At 41.5% G+C, this 22,235-nt stretch overlaps 1 protein-coding gene and 1 non-coding gene across 3 annotated transcripts in view; one reads left to right on the top strand and one right to left on the bottom strand.

Annotated features, from left to right (window-relative positions):
* zw10 (zw10 kinetochore protein) overlaps window positions 1–8,067 on the top strand; it is a 30,597-nt gene extending 22,530 nt beyond the window's left edge. Inside the window, exons 13-16 of one of the 2 annotated variants that reach the window (XM_078426715.1) lie at window positions 1,254–1,384; window positions 3,473–3,604; window positions 4,097–4,299; window positions 5,270–8,067. In XM_078426715.1, coding sequence (XP_078282841.1) covers window positions 1,254–1,384; window positions 3,473–3,604; window positions 4,097–4,299; window positions 5,270–5,390 — 587 coding nt within the window. In that variant the 3' untranslated portion in view covers window positions 5,391–8,067. The remainder of the gene's footprint in view (window positions 1–1,253; window positions 1,385–3,472; window positions 3,605–4,096; window positions 4,300–5,269) is intronic. The other variant, XM_078426716.1, reaches the window with a different exon arrangement.
* Window positions 8,068–21,823: 13,756 nt separating this feature from the next.
* On the bottom strand, window positions 21,824–21,928 carry LOC144608843 (U6 spliceosomal RNA). The gene has a single exon (XR_013549242.1). It is a non-coding gene; the product is annotated as a U6 spliceosomal RNA (small nuclear RNA).
* Window positions 21,929–22,235: the final 307 nt, after the last annotated feature.

Here is a 22,235-nt window from a genome sequence, read left to right on the forward strand (position 1 = left end):
TATAACCTACACAGTGAATGGTAGGGCTTGGGGGAGTGTTGTAGAGCAGAGGGATCGAGGAGTGCAGGTACATATTTTCATGAAGGTGGCATCAAAGGTTGATACGGGTTGTCAAAAAGGCTTTTGGCACATTGACCATCATCAGTCAGAGTATTGAGTATAAAAGTTGGGAAGTCATGTTGCAACTATATAAGACGTTTGTAATGCCGCATTTAGAGTATTGTGTTCAGTTCTGGGAACCATATTATAGGAAAGATGTCAAGTTGGAAAGGGTGCAGAGATGATTTATGAGGATGTTGCCAGGACTTGAGGGTCTGAGCTAAAGGGAGAGGTTGAGCAGGCTGGGGGATGAGGGGTGATCTTAGAGGTGTATAAAATCATGAGGAATAGATCGGATGGACACACAGTCTCTTCCCCAGAGTCGGGGAATCAAGGGCCAGAGGATGTAGGTTATGATGAAGGGGAAAAGATTTAATAGGAATCTGAATGGTAACTTTTTCACACAAGTGGTGGTGGGAGCATGGAACAAGCTGCCAGAGGAGGTAATTGAGTGCTTGTACAACAAATTGACCCCCAAAAAATTGATCAGAAGTGATGTGCAACTGCATATTCATTCATTCTTTAAGACTGGAACTCTCAGGGTACAGTTCTGCACACCAAATATTGGTGAATGGGTAACAGCTGCCTGGTTTGGTATGTTTTTGCTGTCTCCTTTGAAATCTCTCCTTTTTTTCTACTTGGCCTGTCTTGTATTTGTGACTTTGCCACATGTTGATGCAGTGCTCTCATTTGGGTGATTTTTTTTGTTGAAGATTCTATGTTATGAGTATGAGGAGATAAATGGAAGCAAAGGAATTGGATTGCTGCAGCAGAGGAAAAAATTGGATGTGTTGTAAATATTGATTAATGTTAGTCCTACTGCTCAATTTTTTGGCATGTAATTAAACTTCTATTATTGTCTAAAGACCTGAAGTAAATCTTTTAAATTGCAAAGTAACCTGTACACTGGTTGAATGAATTATAATCTACTTTCATCATGTGAAAGTACATGCCAATTGGCACAATGAATGTAAGGTGTGATATCAAAATTAAATCAATTTGGAATTATTGTTATAAATTTGAAGCTGGTATATTGTAACAGTCTATAAAATGCATATAAATTGAAGAACAGTGATGTATTGTTGAAATTCTGACCATCTTTATAAAATATTTTTTTAAACCTGCATTTAAGCAGCATTACTTTTCTTTGCCAGGAACGGAATGTTTTTTGGCACAGTTGCGCACGCAGAGAGATGAGTTGTTGGAAAGGTTATCAACTGCGAGAAATCTTTCAAGTCTGGAAGATGCTGATAATTACTCAGCTGCAAGCAAAGCTGTCCGACAGGTTAGACATAACTGCTTTTTCTCCATTTGCAAGTTGCCAGAGAGCTTACTGACATCATTGCAGTTACAACTCTGGAAAAAATGAAATGCCTATATACCAAGGAAGGTTTTAGTCCATCGGCTACAAAAAACAGTTAGATTTGGTGCAAAAAAAGAGAAACGTAACTTTTACTAATCAGAAAGGGCTGTGAAAGTGGGTGTTCTTTTACTCCAGAAAACAAATGTACAAGATGTGACCGAATTGTAAATTTAGATTTAACATTAGTGGGGTTTGGTAGTAGCCATTTGTTACTTGGAACCTGAGCTGACGTCTGGTAAATAGCAATCTAATTATTTATTTTCCATGGCTCTATTCCTGCACTCACTTTCCTTTTTGTCCACCTCTTTTTGAAAGGCATGGTTAAATCTGCTTCCACCCACATTTCAGGCAGCAAATTCCATATTGTCACTGCTTGCTTGAAAAACGTTTTCCTCCTATTTCCTATGTTTTTAACAATCCCATTAAATCTGGGTTAATTTGCTCTTAACTAATGCCAGTGGAAGTAGTTTCTTCACTTTGACTGGATCTTTGCAGCGATTTTAGTGCATCCTTTGTATCAAAATACATGTAAATTTGGCACCAATAAATATTCTACCACAAGGAGATTGTAAGGATGTCAATTTAGCTACATCTAAGGAGAAATTAAATAATGATATTTGGGGATGTAGAATAGAAGGATATGCTGCTGGCTGAGGAAGGTGGAAGGGAGTTTCATGTAAACATAAGAATGACATAGATCATTTGGGCCAAATGGCCTCTATGTGCTGCAAATTCTATTTGGAAAAACTGTAAATCTGACTGCACCTGAAAACAGACATTTGAAATACATAACTTGGCTTAAATTGTGGTTTTTGAGGATTATACTTTTTTTAAAAATGGCATGCATCATATTTAATTATATTTTGATTTAATTTATTTTTGACTGAGTTTAACTATTATTCTACTGAGCCTGCATGACCGTGGTCAATGGGTAAAGGGTGAGGATAATGCAGACGTGTAGAGTAATATCAGGAAATTCTGGGCTTACAGTGTAGGTCCATCTGAATTTCATGGTCCAATCCGTTGATCTATTAAAAAGAAAGCTGCCTATTTGACATCAGCATTTCCTGTTTATAATGTCACCTTTTTTAAATGAATTTTCATTTGAGGAAGTACTTCAAACCTTTCTATGGCATTGGATAAGAATGTATTTGAAGATTATAAAAAGAAATTCCAACCACTTTCATTACGCATCCAAAGTTTTGGTATTTGATTACAGGTTTCAGCCCGGTGTATGTTTAGAATATGAATTTGGAGCTGGGTAGTGTGAGTGCTTTAAAGCAACTTAACTGTTGGTGTTTTCTTCATTTAGTTCAGAATTAGATTTTCATTTTTTTATTACTGTAAACTACTCGGTTACCACTCAATTGAGTTTACTTGTATTGCCCTGCAGAAAATTTTATTTCAAGCATTAGACAGCACAAAATAGGGCACCCTGATTCTAATTAATTATAATTGTTATGGAAACAGATTTGTTCTTGGTTGCATGCACATAAGTGCACAATGCAGCATTGACTAAGCATAGTTTAAAATTTATCCAGACCCATGGGTTGTAAGTGGAGTACAACATTCTGGCCACTGTTTATTGCAACACAAGGTCAGATGAACAAGGGAGTTCTGTGCATTGAGTTTTGTTGTATACATTTATTCTTGGCTTGAAATTACGTTGTTGGACATGGTTATAGTGTAAGCCTACCCCACTTATTAGAAGGACACTCAAATATGTGCATAAAATTGGATGCCTTGATCTACTACCGACAAAGTCACAGTTCTACATGACATCTCTGCTTCATGTGCCCGATTTGTTTCCTCCTGTATGTCTCATTCCCTCTTTTGTACTTCACCCCAGGATTAGTATCAGAAGCGTTGTTGGATTTCAACAATTGTTCAGTTTGCAATTATTCAGTTAAGGAGTGATGCTATTATTCACACTGTTCCATTAACCTAACCTGATAATTGACTCAGATTGTTCTATTCTAACCATTAACAGAGTTTTTTTTGTTCCGACAGGTGATTCATCAGTTAAAGCGGCTGGGCAAAGTTTGGCAAGATGTACTTCCAGTTCACATATACTGCAAAGCTTTGGGAACTTTGCTTAATACAGCAATTACAGATATTGTGAACAAAATCACAATGCTGGAGGTAATGGAAAATGAAATGGGGAGAGTTTTTTTGTGATACCAATCAAAGACTGTGGATGTTGCTGGTATGGTGGCATTTATTGCCTCCAATTTCCATTAAGAATGACCATGTTGGTGGGTTGAGTTACACAAGGCCAAATTGGGAAAGCAAGGCAGGTTTCCTTCCATGAAAGACATAAACAAACTAGATGGTCTTTGCCAAATTTAATACTTCAGTGGTTATCATTGCTGTTGCTAGTATTTAAATTCCAGATTGATGCAATCGTATGGAATTTAAATGCACCACATTTTGTGCAACCGTGGTGTGGACATGTCACTTTGTTTGCCTTTAGATTAGATACAAATCATGCTCTTGAGACGATTTGTTTTATGATTGCAAAAATAATATCGCACTCAAACAGATTTTGATCTGAATGTCATGTGAACACAGATTTTCTACAATTAGTTTTCTATTGACTGCTTTTCTTTATAGTCTGTCCCTTGTGTCTTGTAGGACATCACCTCGGAAAGTGCTGATGGCCTTTATGCATTATGCAGAACTATACTTGAAGAGGGGCCTGGAATTTTTCAACCATTACTTGAAGAAAGCAAGAACAAAAATTTTCAGGAAGAGATACCAATTTATGTGCCAAAATGGCTGAAATTCAAAGAGCTGATGAAAGTTCTTCAGGCTAGTCTGCAGGAGCTGGTGGACAGGTATGATCCTGGACTACAAGCAGGCCACAGGATAAAGTCAAATCATTCCTTTAGGAAAGGATATGGTATTAGATTTTGTTGAGTCTCATTAAATCAATACTGAGGTTATTCTTCACGAACACCTAAGTAAAAGTTGGTTCTTTAGATAAATTCAATTTGCCAAATTAGCATTTGGTCATTTCATCAAGTCCAGATATTTTCCTTGGCAGCATTAAAAAATACACCAAGTGCTGAAGTAACCGAGTGGGTCAGGCAGTATCTCTTGAGAACATGGATGGGTGGTGTTTTTGGTCGGGACCCTACTTCAGGCTGATTGTTGTGGGGGGGAGCTGGAAGAGAGGATTTGCATGATAAAGCCTGGCAAGTAATAGGTGGATATAGGTGAAGGCGTTTTTTAATAGGAAGATGGTTTGACAAAGGCACATAAGGCCTTTGACAAAGGCATATGACATTGGTCCTCTTGGATATTAATATTGACAACATGCAAGGCTCATGAAGAATTGGGCTCATGTCCTCAACATTGCTGTGGGGATTATGGCTTCTGTTCGTGAAAGTTAGATGGGATCTTGCTTTAATATTTTGTAACAGATGAAATATTGATATGTGTAAGAGGGAATTGCAGACGCTGGTTTAAACCGCAGATAGACACAAAAAGCTGGAGTAACTCAACGGGACAGGCAGCATCTCTGGAGAGAAGGAATGGGTAACGTTTCGGGTCACCCATTCCTTCTCTCCAGAGATACTGCCTGTTTCGCTGAGTTACTCCAGCTTTTTGTGTCGATCTTTGAAATATTGATATGCCAGATTGTAACATTGTGACAGAAGTATATTTTAACTCATTCTGGCATCCAGGTTAAAAATACAGCAACTGGAATTAAATTTAAAGCCAATTTGATGACACTCTTAATTTTAAGCTTGTAGCACATTCGAAGTTCGGACATTTTTTAACTTCCTTTAATCTTGTGTTTAGATGGACCGATGGGAAAGGACCATTTGCAGCAGGATTTTCTCCAATTGAGGCAAAGAATTTGATCCGAGCTTTGTTTCAGAACACGGAGCGAAGAGCAGCAGCGCTGGCGAAAATTAAATGATTAATGTCTCCTGCATTCAAGAAATATATATTTATCTAGTAGGCAATACCTTTTTGATCTACTGAGGTTGAATACATTTGTAGAATATTGCAGCAATATGTTCAGAAAACCTTATTTTATGGAATTAAAAAATAAATACTTTTCAAATCATACTCCACGTAGGTATCCGATCGTTATCAGAACAAGTAATTTATTGCAACAAGAGGTTTACCATTCGTTGACTTTGAATATTTTAACTTTTTGGGATTTCTTTGTATAATTAGATTGGTGGGATTTATTCTCACATTCCAGAAACACATCAATCTTGCTGAAACCTTTTTGTCTCTTGTTCTAAAGTGCTAATGCCAACTTTTATTCCACCTCCTGTCTGTTGCTTCCAATGCCTCTTCCTTAATTGATACTTTTTGTTTTATACAATAATTAATACATAAAACATAGAACAGGTCCTTCAGCCCATGATGTGTGAGCCGAACATGATGTCAAATTAAACTAATCCTTTTTGCCTATACATGATTCATATCCCTCCATTCCTTGCACATTCATGAGTCTATCCAAAAGCTTCTGAAATGCTACTATTGTATCTGCCTCCACCTCTACCCCTGACACCTCGTTCCAGGCAACAACCATTGTGTTAAATAAATGTTACCCTGCGCAGCTACTTTAAACTTTCATCCTTTCCCATTAAATCCCTGCCCTGTCGCTTTTGATATTTCCCCCCTGGGGAGAAAAAACATTCTGTCTCTTTACCTTTTCTATGCCAAGTATTTTTACTATAATGTAAAGAATGCTAATCTCGGTATATGGATGTTTTGCTCTCTCCCATACCACATAGATTGAGATTGCATTGTTCCATTTGTATTTGGAAGACATCCTAAATAATGGCAGACGAGTGGAACCGGTACTTTGGATCTGTCTTCACTAAGGTAGATACAAGCAATCTCCCAGATGTTCTAGTGGCAAGAGATCCTACTGTATGTTTCATTTTTTTTCCATTGGAACCTAATCAGATGTACAGCACTTTGGTCAACGTGGGTTGTTTTTAAATGTGCTATACAAATAAAATTGACTTGACTTGACTTGACTAGGGTGACGGAGGAACTGCAGGAAATCCACGTTAGGCAGGAAATGGTGTTGGGTAGACTGATGGGACTGAAGGCTGATAAATCCCGAGGGCCGGACGGTCTGCATCCCAGAGTACTTAAGGAGGTGGCGCTAGAAATTGTGGACGCATTGGTGATCATTTTCCAATGTTCTATAGATTCAGGATCAGTTCCTGTGGATTGGAGGGTAGCTAATGTCCCACTTTTTAAGAAAGGAGGGAGAGAGAAAACGGGAAATTATAGACAAGTTAGTCTTACATCAGTGGTGGGGAAGACGCTGGAGTCAATTATAAAAGATGAAATTGCGGAGCATTTGGATAGTAGTAACAGGATCGTTCCGAGTCAGCATGGATTTACGAAGGGGAAATCACAATAGGTGCATCTTCTGGAATTCTTTGAGGATGTAACTAGGAAAATTGACAGGGGAGAGCCGGTGGATGTGGTGTACCTTGACTTTCAGAAAGCCTTTGACAAGGTTCCACATAGGAGATTAGTGGGCAAAATTAGAGCACATGGTATTGGAGGTAGGGTACTGACATGGATAGAAAATTGGTTGACAGATAGAAAGCAAAGAGTGGGGATAAATGGGTCCCTTTCAGAATGGCAGGCAGTAACTAGTGGGGTACCGCAAGGCTCGGTGCTGGGACCGCAATATACATTAATGACTTAGATGAAGGGATTAAAAGTACCATTAGCAAATTTGCAGATGATACAAAGCTGGGTGGTAGTGTGAACTGTGAGGAAGATGCTATGAGGTTGCAGGGTGACTTGGACAGGTTGTGTGAGTGGGCGGATGCATGGCAGATGCAGTTTAATGTGGATAAGTGTGAGGTTATCCACTTTGTTGATAAGAATAGGAAGGCAGATTATTATCTGAATGGTGTCAAGTTAGGAAAAGGGGACATACAACGAGATCTGGGTGTCCTAGTGCATCAGTCACTGAAAGGAAGCATGCAGGTACAGCAGGCAGTGAAGAAAGCCAATGGAATGTTGGCCTTCATAACAAGAGGAGCAAAGAGGTCCTTCTGCAGTTGTACAGGGCCCTAGTGAGACCGCACCTGGAGTACTGTGTGCAGTTTTGGTCTCCAAATTTGAGGAAGGATATTCTTGCTATTGAGGGCATGCAGCGTAGGTTTACTAGGTTAATTCCCGGAATGGCGGGACTGTCGTATGTTGAAAGACTGTATCGACTAGGCTTGTATACACCGGAATTTAGAAGGATGAGAGGGGATCTTATCGAAACGTATAAGATTATTAAGGGGTTGGACATGTTAGAGGCAGGAAACATGTTCCCAATGTTGGGGTAGTCCAGAACAAGGGGCCACAGTTTAAGAATAAGGGGTAGGCCAATTAGAACTGAGATGAGGAAAAACTTTTTCAGTCAGAGAGTTGTAAACGACATTCTCCTCTCCTCCGACGCTGGCAACCTCAACATCCTCATCCTACTTGACCTCAGCGCCGCCTTTGACACCATAAATCACTCCATTCTCCTCACCCGACTTGAAACCTCCCTTAACATCACCGGCACAGCCCTATCCTGGTTCAAATCTTACCTCTCTGACAGACACCAGTTCATCTCCATTAACAACTGTAAATCCCCCACCGCTCCCCTCCCCCAAGGTGTCCCCCAAGGCTCAGTCCTTGGCCCCCTCCTCTTCATCCTCTACCTGTTCCCCCTTGGTCAATTAATCCGCCGTCATGGTCTCAACTTCCACTGCTTCGCCGATGATATCCAGCTCCTCATCTCCACCAAGTCAATCTCCCCCACCACACACTCTACACTGACAAACTGCATCACTGAAATAAAATCTTGGCTTCAATCAAACTTCCTCAAACTCAATTGCAACAAATCTGAAATCATCATCATTGGTCCAAAAACGCTCACCAAATCCACCCAAAACTTCATCCTCAATCAAACCCTCTCCTTCGACAAACACATCAAACACATCACAAAGACAGCCTTCTTCCACCTCAAAAACATTGCCCGTCTCCGTCCATCCCTCTCCTCCACAGCTGCAGAAACCCTCATCCACGCCTTCATCACCTCCCGTCTGGACTACTGCAACAGCCTCCTCTATGGCGCACCCTCAAAAATCATCAATAAACTTCAATACATTCAAAACTCCGCTGCCCGTCTACTCACACACACCTCGATCCGTGACCATATCACCCCCGTCCTTTATAAACTCCACTGGCTCCCCATCCCCCAGAGAATCCAGTACAAAATCCTCCTCATAACCCCACAAAGCCCTCCATAACCTGGCCCCATCCTACCTGACCGACCTCCTCCACAGGCACACTCCCACCTGCACCCTCCGCTCTGCCGCTGGCAATCTCCTATCCCCCCACATCCGGACCAAACTCAGATCCTGGGGGGACAGGGCTTTCTCCATCGCTGCTCCCACCCTATGGAACTCACTACCCCAAACCGTTAGAGACTCCTCCACACTCACCACATTCAAAACATCGCTGAAGTCTCACCTGTTCAGTACTGCCTTCAACCACTGAAGGTCACCTCACCTTCTGTCTCCTTTCTCTGTTCATTTATTTATTTACTTATTTATCTATTTATTCATTTCCCTATGTTCTCAAAATCTCTGTAAAGCGTCTTTGAGTATATGAAAAGCGCTATATAAATAAAATGCATTATTATTATTATTATTATTAAATCTGTGGAATTCTGCCTCAGAAGGCAGTGGAGGCCAATTCTCTGAATGCATTCAAGAGAGAGCTAGATAGAGCTCTTAAGGATAGTGGAGTCAGGGGGTATGAAGAGAAGGCAGGAACGGGGTACTGATTGAGAATGATCAGCCATGATCACATTGAATGGCGGTGCTGGCTCGAAGGGCCGAATGGCCTCCTGCACCAATTGTCTATAATTGTGTGCGCAATGGCATTTAAAAAGTTCCAGTACTTATGAGGATTGCTCCTGTGCTAAGAAATCATGACAAGCTCTAAGCATTAATATTAAGCTGAGAGCAATTGTTTTGATGCAAAAGTTGAGGTTGTGCTGCGCATTAAATCCTGCAGCATCAACAGGCCTAAACTCTGCAGACACAACAAAGGTTCCTACCCAGAATGGTACCTCTGGACACATATTTAATGATATAATGGGCAGAATTAACAGTCAGAATACTGGATTAACTGTAGTTAGATCCGAATCAACAGTACATGCCCCTAAGTTGATGATCCGGCCAAAAGTGAAGTCATTATGAAGAGACTTGATGGAATGTGAGGATGCTGGTGAAACAAAACTGCCAATAGATTCAGACCACCATGGCTGCCTTGAATATTTCAGATGGCATTTTAGTATAGTTTAGAGAAACAGCGTGGTAACAGTCCCTTCAGCACCCGTAGTCGGGATTCTAACCCATGTCTCCGCTGCATTTGCTGTAAGGCAACAATTCTACCGCTGTGCCATCGTGCCTCCCAGAATTATATATCCTTTTTGTGGCAGGCGTGCCAGGATTAACCAAAGGGTTTTTAATCATTGTTGACATTGTTTTTGGATATCTGGTTACTGCTGATAACTTCATTAACTATCCTAGTAGCTTTTTGCTCCTGACACCATTCTTACTGCCCATGGACCTGCTGCATTCAAGGCTTGCATGAAAGTGTAGATAAAGGTTTGTTATTTTAGAGTCAAATGGCAATGACAAATCTGATTCTGTAAATTGTCCCTAATGTGTAAGGGGTGGATGAGAAAATGGGATAATATAGAACGTGGGAACTAGTAATCAGTGGTTGGTGTGTACTCAATGGGCTGAAGGCCGTTTTTCCATGCTGTATCTTTAAACTAAAGATATTGACAAATGATGCTGAGATTGTGGCAGAGTTACTAGAATCATTTGACAGAATTTGCAAATGAAAATCTGTTAGAGCTTGAGCAATTGCGATCACAAGAGGAACAAGACACTGGCATTACACCACCACTAAAATGGCTCCCTTCAAGAAGGCTTTTGGATGAATAAGGCTGTCCAGATTTCCATTGACACCTTTCCTAATGATCCCACACTACCAATAGCAAAGTCTATGTTTGAAATCATGATCATCATCTGAAAACCACCGAAAACTGCTTCTCACCTTTCCCTATTGCCACTTCAATCAGTATAGCCACCACGAACAAGATATGTATTAGGAGCAGAGAGGCCACAGCCTCTGGAGCCTGTTGGTCCATTCAATCTTCTGCTCTGTTCGCAAACTCAACTCAGCCTGTCACAGTAACCTTTCAACCCCTTCTGAAGAATCTGCTTCCATCATTGAGAACAATGGTGTCAAAGATTCATGAGAAAAATACCCCTTTCACCTTTAAATGACTGACTTTTTTTCACTCATTTGATCCCTTTGTTCCAGATTCTCCCATAAGGAGAAATATCTTGTCCAGAGCCACCGTTAAGACTCTTCTTGGTCTTGTATGTTTCACTCAGTTACCCTGAAGAGGTGTGTTATGTATGTTTTTATTATAACGTAAATGTTTCATTGCAATTTTTTTAATTTTCAAATATGTGATGTATTTTTTAATGTTTAGATATTTTTGACAAAATCCAGGAGCTCTGCGTATTGAAGCTCATGGGGAACATTTTTTATTTGAGTTTTTGGTTAAAGCAAAATGCTTTCTAGCAATGCAACTCTTTTGTAAATCAAAATATTTGTAATTGATCCTTTATACTGACCTTACTAAATTAATCCTGTTCTAGTCTCTCCACCCTTTTTCTAACTTTGAATGCTTTTAGTCATGGCTTCAGCTGGTTACTTTTTAGATTTGAATGTCATTTGTGAAAAGCCTTGGAAACACTAAGCACCCATGTATAAGTTTCAGTGTTAGGAAGTTTTGCTTCAAGATTGTCCTTCACCAATTCATCATTCTGGTAAAGTAAAATGATTTAAAAAAATGAATATGTAGGTCCAAACACTAATGCCAAAACTAGCTTTGAGTGCTCATCCCTAGCTGTCCTGATGCATCTGTGTATTGAAGGACCATTGGCTAATATGCGAGCAACAATGAAGGAGAGGCAATTTAAAAAAACCTGATACTTGATGTGAAACAATAACAGAAAATGTTAGGAAACAACAATGTTTGGAAAACTCACAAAGTCAGGGAACATCTGTAGAACAAGACACAGTCAACTGGCCAAATACACTGCCTGTGCTGGCATGTGGCCAAACATATATACATATATACATATATGTTTATATATGTGTATGTCTCTTGTATCTTAGGTGGCACTTCTGTGGCCAAATAATGCTCTCCACTTTCCCAACTTTGGCCACTGCCTGATCACTGGAAATAGTCAGTGACTTTGTGGGCAGAAGGGATATTCCAGTATAGAAACATAGAAAATAGGTGCAGGCCAGCACCACTATTCAATATGATCTTGGCCGATCATCCCCATTCCTGGCTTCTCCCCACATCCCTTGATTCCATTCGCCCCGAGCTATATCAAACTCTCTCTTGAATACATCCAGTGAATTGGCTACTTGTTGATCACTGGAGTTTAATTTAGTTTAGAGATACAGCGCGGAAACAGGCCCTTGGGCCCACCTTCTGCACCGACCAGCGATCCTCGCACATTAACGCTCTCCTGCACACACTAGGGACAATTTTACACATACATCAAGCCAATTAACCTAACAAATCTATAGTGTGGGAGAAAACCTACGTACAAACTCAGCGCAGACATCACCTGCTGTCGGGATCGAACTCGGGTCTCTGGCGCCACATTGGCTGGAAGGCAGCAACTCTAGCGCTGCGCCACCATGTCGCGCCGCCCTGCCGCCCGTCGGGCCGTGTTCCCGAGGAAGGCGCACTGTGGGGGCTAATATTGATATTCAGGAGCAAACAAATAAACGAGAAGACTGGTAAATATCTGCAAAAGTATTCGGTTCAATTATTTCATCTGAGAAGATTTTTTTTGAGGTAAGAACATCAGTTTAATTTCGGGACAGTCACGGTGTGAAAACTCTAGTTCTCTGCAGACTGGGGACAATTTACAGACAAGGTTGATATCAAAAAAGAGTCATAAAGAGGATTGTGTTGTAATATCTTTCAAACGGTATCTTTAAATTCCTTTAAAAAAACTCACCATTAAAATTTAAAGCCCTGCAATTATATTTCTACTTTGAATACTGAAGACTTAATATTTGAACGAAGTCATATCAGTCATTAAGAAGCATTGGCAGAAGCAATTTTGTATGAATCTTAATACTGTGATTTTTCTGGAAAATTGATCGAAGCAAATCAAATTGATTTACAGAAATTTCCACCACGTAGCAAGTTGAATCAAATTGAAGAAACTTCAAGAATTATTGTTCCTGACAGCATAATTTTGAATGGTGTCCAGGTTGCTCTGTGGCTGATGGAAAACTAAATGAGAAATGTGTGGAGATTCTTTCAAATCTAAATTGAAAGGAATCAGTCATCTCACAGTACTTAAACTCCCCAAAATACATCAGGTACTGCATTATGTTGAAAGCATACAAGCCCCATGGCTGTATGACTAATACTTAGTAGGAAGTGTGTGGGATATCATGGCAAGTATTGGATTACTATATTAAAGCATGTCAACTGGAATGTATTTAGTAATCCCTTCCTCTAAGTTTGTTTTATTTAAGGAATCAAAGCTTAAACTCTAATTTGGTTTGCTATGCTACTTGGTTAGTCAGAAAGAGTGCTCAGTCAACAAGATCACATGGTTTTATTGGAAGAAATTTCCTGCACCTTCAGAAAGATTCCACCACCATGCACATCTTTGCACCTTTTATCATTCCCAAAGGACTGGTTCCTTCATGCTTTCCTGGTTCACTGTTCCATCTCCACCAATATCCATTTCCTTTCTCATGGCACTTTCCCATTCAATTGCAGAGAATACAACCTCTGCACTTTTACCTCTACCCTTCCCACCATCCAGGGGCTCGAATTCTCCTATCAGGTGAAGCAACGATTTTCTTGTAGTTCTTCCATGTTAATGTGCCATATTTGACATTCATGAGAAAACAAAAATAAACAGGAACCACAAAACTTTGTACACCACCTCCTGTCTGTCCACAAAAGTGGCTCTGAGGATCCAGTCACCTGTGTGTTTAATTCTCCATCCCATTCCCATTTTGAGCTTTGTATTTGGCTTCCTGGAGTGACAGCGGGACAAACAGCATCTCTGGATAGAAGGAATAGGTGACGTTTCAGGTCGAGACCCTTCTTCAGATTGGGAGTCGGGGAGAGGGAGACACAGATAAGGAAATGTAAGGTGCGAAAACGAGACAACAAATGGGGCGGGGTTCAAGGAAAATGTAGAATAGATCATTGTTAGCTAGGAAAAGGTGACAATGAAGCACACAGATAAAATTTAATCAGACTGGTCAGAGAACTAGGAAGGGGGAGGGATGGACAGAGACGGAATGAAAGGGTTACTTGAAGTTTGAGGTAAATGTCTCTTCCACTGGGGTGTAAGCTGCGCAAGCAAAATATGAGGTGTTGTTCCTCCAATTTGCGCTGGGCCTCTGACGGTGGAGGAGGCCCAGGACAAACAAAAGGTCAGTGTGGGAATGGGAGGGGGAGTTAAAGTGTTGAGCAACCAGGAGATCATGTAGGTTTAGGCAGACTGAGCGGAGGTGTTCAACGGACATTAATTCTGTTTTTCTCTCCTGTCTGTCCAATATATTCCTTTATCTGTGATGGTCTGGGCTGCGTCCACAATTCACTGCAATTTCTTACAGTCCTGGATGGAGCTGTTCCCAAACCAGGCTGTGATGCATCCTGATAAAATGCTTTCAATGGTTCATCTGTAGAAGTTGGTGAGAGTTGTAGGGGACATGCCAAACCTCCTACGCTTTCTCAGGAAGTAGAGGAATTGGTGTGCCAGCTTGGTCATTGCTTCAATATGGATGGTCCAGGAGAAGTTGTTAGTGATATTGACTCAGAGGAATTTTAAGTTGTGCATCAATGCTTCCACTCAATCTGTGGGTCAATGAGGTTTAATGTGGGATCCCTAAGGTTTACTACAGCGAGGACAGAAGGTGCTTGAGGGGGCAGGCAGGCAGACTGAGAGGTGTTGTGGTCGCTCCACGTATGACATTGGGCTCTTGTGCAGTCCCGGAGAAGGGATACTGGATCCTCAGTACCATTCTGAATGCCACCTTTCCATTCCAAATACAAGGGGGATTATCATGAGCCAGTAGGAATGTTACAGCTTTCCAAGGAGAACTCAGGAACATTCCTGAACTGCCCCCCTCTCCACTTGGCAATCCCTTGCTGCTGCAGAAGATGAGATCTAATGCATCATCTCCCCGGCATATCAGTTAGTGGTTATGGGCTGGGTAAATATCAATGCAACAGGGCGGCACGGTAGCACAGAGGAGAGTTGCTGCCTTACAGTGAATACAACGCCGGAGACCCAGGTTCGATCGCATCTATGGGTGCTGTCTGTACAGAGTTTGCACGTTCTCCCCGTGACCTGTGTGGGGTTTCTCTGAGATATTCGGTTTCCATCCACACTCCAAAGATGTACAGGTATGTAGGTTAATTGGCTTGGTAAATGTAAAAATTGTCCCTCGTGTGTGTAGGATAGTGTTGATATGCGGGGATCGCTAGTCGGTGCTGACAAGGTGGGCCGAAGGGTCTGTTTCCGCGCTGCATCTCTAAACTAAACTAAAACTAAGATGCAACTATCAAGACACCAATGAGCATTACACACACTCATTCGTCTGCAAAGCAAGTGGAGAATGCACAGCTGGAATTACAGCTGGAAAGACAAGATTACAGCTTGTTGCTCATTGTCAGTCAATACCAACTCATATTTGTGTCACGGAATATTTAAATCAGAGTTTAAAGCTACTGGCAGATTCTCAGAGATCATTTCCAGCAGTTTAGGAATTAAGTTCTGTCTGCAAGGAATTCAATCACAATGTGGCCTGTGGTGCAAATGGAATTATAATGCTTGGATTGCAGCTATCCACGGATTCTGAAAGGGATCAAAATGTCCTCTGAGGCTAAGTCTACATTGCAGATATCAGCACAAATTAATTTCCTTGTAAAGCAGTAAGTAATCCTGTAAAGTGCCCTTAAAATACTGTCACAGCTCCAGAACATTTAAATATTCTTATTAATTGGGCTCCAGCATATTAATTCATTAGCCCTAGGATGCCTAATGATGACTAAGCTTACCAGGGTGGTTATGACCAGAGATGATTAAGATACTTGAGCAAGCAACACAAAGTACTGGAGTAGCTCAGCGAGTCAGGCAGCATTTCTTATATGATGAGGTAAAACCACAGACTCCTCATTGAAGAAATTCACCAAGTAATTTTCCACCACACAAGGCAACTATCCATGAAAGGCCAATGGTATTTGGAGAATGAATCATTTGTTGACTTCAAACTGAGATCAATCCCAGATTTATACGACATGTGAGTGTGATCTATTCTCCTTCCAAGCCAACCCGATTGAAACAAACAAATGAAAAGATAGAAACTTAGAAACTCTTCCTTCATATAAGGAAGAAATGAAAGTATCCAACATGCTTTCAGGATAAGCACATGGATATGCAAGAAATATGGGGATATGGGTCATGTCCAGGCAGAGATGATTAATTTGACTTGGATCATATAGAAACAGAAACATAGAAAATAGGTGCAGGAGTAGGCCATTCGGCCCCTCGAGACTGCACCTTCATTCAATATGATCATGGCTGATCAGTACCCCGTTCCGGCTTTTTCCCCATATCCCTTGATTCTCTTAGCCCTCAGAGCTAAATCTACTCTCTTGAAAACATCCAGTGAATTGCCCTCCACTGCCTTCTGTGGAAGTGAATTCCACAGATTCACAACTCTGGGTGAAAAAGTTTTTCCTCATCTCAGTCCTAATTGGCCTATCCCTTATTCTTAAATTGTGACCCCAGTTCTGGACTCCCCCAACTTTGGGAACATTTTTCCTGCATCTACCCTGTCCAATCCTCTAAGAATTTTATATGCTTCTATAAGATCCCCATTCATCCTTCTAAATACACGCCCAGTCAACCCATTCTTTCATCATATGTCAGTCCCACCATATCGGGAATTAACCTGGTGATCCTACACTGCACTCCCTCAATAGCAATAATGTCCTTCCTCAAATTAGGAGACCAACATTGCACACAATACTCCAGGTGTAGTATCAGGGTCCTGTACAACTGCAGTAGGACCTCCTCGCTCCTTAACTCAGATCCTCTCGCAATGAAAGCAAACATGCCATTGGCTTTCTTCACTGCCTGCTGTACCTGTGTGCTTATTTTCAGTGATTGATGTACAAGCACACCCAGGTTTCATTGCACCTCCCCTTCTCTTAATCTGACATCATTCAGAAAATAATCTGCCTTCCTGTTCTTGCCACCAAAGTGGATAACGCCACATTTATCCACATTATTATACTGCATCTACCATGCTTCTGCCTACTCATCCAACCTATCCAAGTCACTCTGCAGTCTCACAGCATCCTCCTCGCAGCTCACACTGCCTCCCAGCTCTGTGTCATCCGCAAACTTAGAGATGTTTCATTTAATTCCTTCGTCTAAATTGTTAATATATATTGTAAACAACTGGGGTCCCAGCACCGAGCCTTGCATCACCCCACTAGTCACTGCCTGCCATTCTGAAAAGGACCTGTTAATTCCTACTCTTTGCTTCCTATCTGCTAACCAGTTCTCTATTCATGTCAATACACTATCCCCAACTCTTGTGTGGGACCTTGTTAAAAGCTTTTTGTAAGTCCAGATGCACCACATCCACTGGCTCTCCCTTATCCATTCTACTTGTTACATGCTCAAAAAATTCCAAAAGATTAAACAAGCATGATTTCCCCTTCATAAATCCATGCTGACTGATTGATCCCGTCACTGCTTTCCAAATGCGCTGCTATAACATCTTTAATAATTGACTCCATCATCTTCCCCACTACTGATCTAAGGCTAACTGCTCTATAATTCCCCGTTTTCTCTCCCCCTTTCTTAAAAAGTGGAGTTATATTGGCTACCCTCCAGTCCACAGGAAATGATCCAGAGTCGAGAGAACATTGGAAAATGATCAGCAATGCCTCCACGATTTCTAGGGCCACCTCCTTGACTACTCTGGGGTGCCAACCATCAGGCCCTGGGGATTTATCTGCCTTCAGTCCCAACAGTTTACCTAACACCATTTTCTGACTAATGTGGATTCCCTTCAGTTCCTCCCTTTGTTATCTGTTCCTTCTCCAGGATCTGGGCATCACGAATTGCATGGCATCGAGCTCCTACAATGGTCTAAAAGAAAAATCACACCAACATTGAGAGTGAAGTTCCTCTGATCTGGCCTATCACACATGTCGTATAGGTAAGAAACAGTAAAACTCCCTCGCCACTGTAATGTCATTCATTCCTAGGGTGCAATGTAGACTTCTTCTTTCGTGTCCATCATTGAAATGTTGCATCACTATCATTGTCCGTCCTGAAAAGGGCGCAAGCTTCCAGCGACAATCAGTGGATGGTAGTAACAGAATTAGCTCAGGACACTTCCAGTTTCCAGCCTTGTGACGTGGACGCTTCTGCTATGGGACCAATGTAGACTTAAAAATATATATTTCTTCCACATGTCAGTCAGTACAGGGATCATCGTCACTTTTCGGATATCTTTCATTCATTTAGAACATAGAAACATAGAAAATAGGTGCAGGAGTAGGCCATTCGGCCCTTCGAGCCTGCACCGCCATTCAATATGATCATGGCTGATCATCCAACTCAGTATCCTGTACCTGCCTTCTCTCCATACCCCCTGATCCCTTTAGCCACAAGGGCCACATCTAACTCCCTCTTAAATATAACCAATGAACTGGCCTCAACTACCCTCTGTGGCAGAGAATTCCACAGATTCACCACTCTCTGTGTGAAAAAAAACGTTCTCATCTCGGTCCTAAAAGACTTCCCCCTTATCCTTAAACTGTGACCCCTTGTTCTGGACTTCCCCAACATCGGGAACAATCTTGTAGGTTAATTGGCTTCAGTAAAAAAAATTGTAAAGTTATCCCTTGTGTGTAGGATAGTGCTAGTGTACGGGGATTGCTGGTCGGCTCAGAATCGTGGTGGCGAAGGACCTGTTTCCGCACTGAATCTCTAAACTAAACTTAACAAATTTGATTCGGGAAAGCGAATATAGCTCGAGTATACTTTATAGAGAGTGAATATTAATACTAGAATTACAAAGATTGAATAAGCATGGCAACTCTGTGCTCTGCACTCAGTGTGCGAACATGTTATATTCCAGTTGGGCAGGAGACCCATGTAGTTTACAAGACAAGGCTGGAGTGTGAAGAGTCAACATGCACACAAGTCAATGCCATTTCTTGCTTACCGACTAATACTGTTTTTGATGTATGCACACAGTGTTTTAATGTTTCTGAATATATTACAATCATTTCAGTCAATTAGCTGGCAGAACCTTATAGAGATGCGTAATGTCATGCGGAGAATAGATTGGATAAATATGCAGTCTTTTACCCAGACTAAGGGAATAATGAACAAGGGGACATAGGTTTAAGATGAGAGAGGAAAGATTTAATAGGAACCTGAGGGTCAACTTTTTCACACTCAGGGTGGTGGGTCTATGGAACAAGCTGCCAGAGGGTGTAGTTGAGACAGGTTCGATAACAACATTTAAAATACATTTGGACAACTACATGGTTAGTAAAGGTTTAGAGGGATGTGGGCTGAATTTGGGCAGGTGGGACTGGTGTAGGTGAGGCATCTTGGTTGGCATGGGCAAGTTGGACCGAAGGCCCTGCTTCCATGCTATATGACTGTAACAGGAAGTGTTTAAGAAACAAACGGGGCATATTCATGTGTCGGAAGGAACTGCAGATGTTGGTTTAAACCAAAGATAGACCAATGTTGGAATAAGTCAGCAGGACAGGCAGCCCCTCTGGTGAAAAGGAAACCGGATTACAGGCACCGACAGTCGATCTGCCGCTCTTTCTCAGTGCTTGCCTGTGCCTCTATCGTCTACCTCGGGGAGTCTAACTCCGGTTCCAGACATCCCACTTGGCACCCAAGCCAGATTACAGGTGCTGCAGAGCATAATCATTACAAGCAAAAACAAACTGTTGGTGGAACTCAGCCAGTCAGCCAGCATCTATGTAAAGAAATGGACAGCTCCTCAGTCCAGAAGAATGGTCTTGCCTCGAAACGTTGACTCCACAGATGGTACCTGGCCTGCTGAGTTCCTCCAGCAGTTTTTGTTGCTAAATCCAGCATCTACAGTCTTTTGTGTTTTCAGTTTCATGGCAGCAAGACATAATTAGTGAAGCATGGTCAGAAAATGTAGGGTATTTTTGGAATATTAATTCCAGTCACACAGCAGATTAATGTTGACTGATGGGGGAATAACCCATTTCTGGCTGGATAATGTGATGTGTCTCTTTTTACTGTTTAATGTACGCATCCAACTCTTGAATCTTTTGTAGTGTGATTCTTTAGAATTCAAAGAGAAAATGTGTCCATGTTAGTGCAACTGGCACTTTATTTCCTAATTAGATCTACAACATTGAGAACTATTTAGAATGAAAGAAACTTCTCCCATTCTGAATATAATTTATTCAATTATACTCCTATGTGATCCCACTTTCACATCCATTACCTACACATCGGGGCAATTTACAGAGGCCAATTAACCTGCAAACCTGCCGTCTTTTGAATGATGGAGGAAAGTGAAGCACCTGGAGGAAACCCACATGGTCACAGGGAGAATGTGCAAACTCCACACAGACAACTCCCAAGGTCAGGATCAAATCCGGATCTCTGGCGTTGTGAGACAGCAGTTCTACCAGCTGTGCCACTGTGCTGCCATCGAGTACATCTTGCACCTTTAAGAAATAGAGGAAAAAATGAAACAGAAACAAATTGAAATATCACTATGACATAAAATCACTAATATGAACAGAATGTTTTAAAATGCACATTGGGACATGCAAGTCAATTGAAATCCATTTTCAGGAGTGGTGCTGAATGTGCATATGTTACTGCACTGAACACTTAGCCCAAACAACAAAGGTCAAATTTTGACACCACTGTATGTCTGCTCACTCACCCTTTACATTCAGGACTGGTCTCTGCTTGCAACATAACAGATGCCTGTCAGAATTCAACAGTGGCCTTAGTCAAGGGAAGTGCTAAATGCCAAAGACAGTAGCAGAAATTGAAAGTGTTTATTGCCAATATAAATTATCCACAAAGATATGACACCAGAGCAACAGTGACATTTAAAATAGGGCAGTAAATTTTTAAAAATGAGGAAAAACAAAAATTTTAAACGGAAGCAATTTTAGACATTGTCAATTAACAGTCACGCTCCATCAGTGTCATGTTCAAGGTGGTTAGAATAGCAAATGTATAACAACGTGTTTATGGAGCACCTTTAACATTGCTAAATGTTTCAAGTCACTTGACAGAAGCATTAACAAATACAATTTGAGCTACTTTGGACTATCAGGAGAGATGCTCAGTATTAGAGAGTGCTTTTAAAGAGCATGTTGAGAGAGAAAGGAAATGTAAGGAGAGAGAAATCCAGGATCAGGATCAGAATGCACAGCCACCAATGGTGAAATAAGTGAATTCAGGGTCTGATCAAGAGGCCAGAACTCAGAGATCGTAGATTCCTCAGAAGTATGGAGGACATCAGAAGATGACAGCGAAAAGGAAGGAGTGAGGTTGTTGAGGGATTCCACAATAATAATGAGAAGGCAAGGCAAGGTTGGTGAGTTGAAGTCAGCCAGAATGTGGATCCATGAACAGCAGGCAGACCAGAAGACCATACATTGTGTGCTTCCAGCTACAACTCAGGGCGGCACGGTGACGCAGCGGTAGAGTTGCTGCCTATCAGCACCAGAGACCCGGGATCTATCCTGACTATGGGTGTTGTCTAAATGGAGTTTATATGTTCTCCTTCTGACCAACTGACCACCGGGTGGCGCCCATAATGGTTGCCTCACTAACAGTCCGTCTCGTCCCTTCCTGCTTTGATGTTTTTTAGTATGTGTTAAATGTATGTTTTAGTGTTCTTTAGCTTGTGTTATGTGGGGGAGGGGAGTGGGGGAAACTTTTTAAAATCTCTTACCTTGACGGAGATGCAATTTTTTTCCGTATTGTATCTCCGTCCGCAATGCGGCCTAACATCGTGGAATTGGCAGCCTCTGCTGGAGACCAACCGTGGGCGCCTGCGGACTTAACATCATGGAGCTCATGGTCCCTGGTTAGGGACCGACTTCGAGAGCTCTAACCACAGGAGTTTCGACTACCCAGATGCGGGGGAATAAAGAGGAAGAAGCTTAGACTTTTTTTTTAAAATATGGAATGCTTCACGAATTTGTGTGTCATCCTTGCTCAGGGGCCATGCTAATCTCTGTATCGTTCCAATTTTTAGTATATGTGTTGCCGGAGCGAGCACGATTAGACTTTATTGCCTTCCATCACAGTGAGGAATGTGGGGAATCCACAGTGGTCGATGTTTATGTTAACTATTATGTAGTTGTGTGTGTTGGTGCTTTTTTTTAGTATGGCTGTATGGTAATTTGAGTTTCACTGTACCTTAATTGGCACCCGTGACAATAAACTGACCTTTGACCACATGGGTTTTCTCCAGGTGCTCCAGTTTCCTCCCACACTCCAAAGACATGCAGGTTTGTAAGTTAATTAACTTTTTGGTAAAATTGTAAATTGTCCCTAGTGTGGAGGCTCACAAACACCTACTTTCC

This window comes from Rhinoraja longicauda, chromosome 32, assembly GCF_053455715.1.
Source record: "Rhinoraja longicauda isolate Sanriku21f chromosome 32, sRhiLon1.1, whole genome shotgun sequence".
In the NCBI taxonomy this organism is placed as follows: Eukaryota; Metazoa; Chordata; class Chondrichthyes; order Rajiformes; family Arhynchobatidae; genus Rhinoraja; species Rhinoraja longicauda.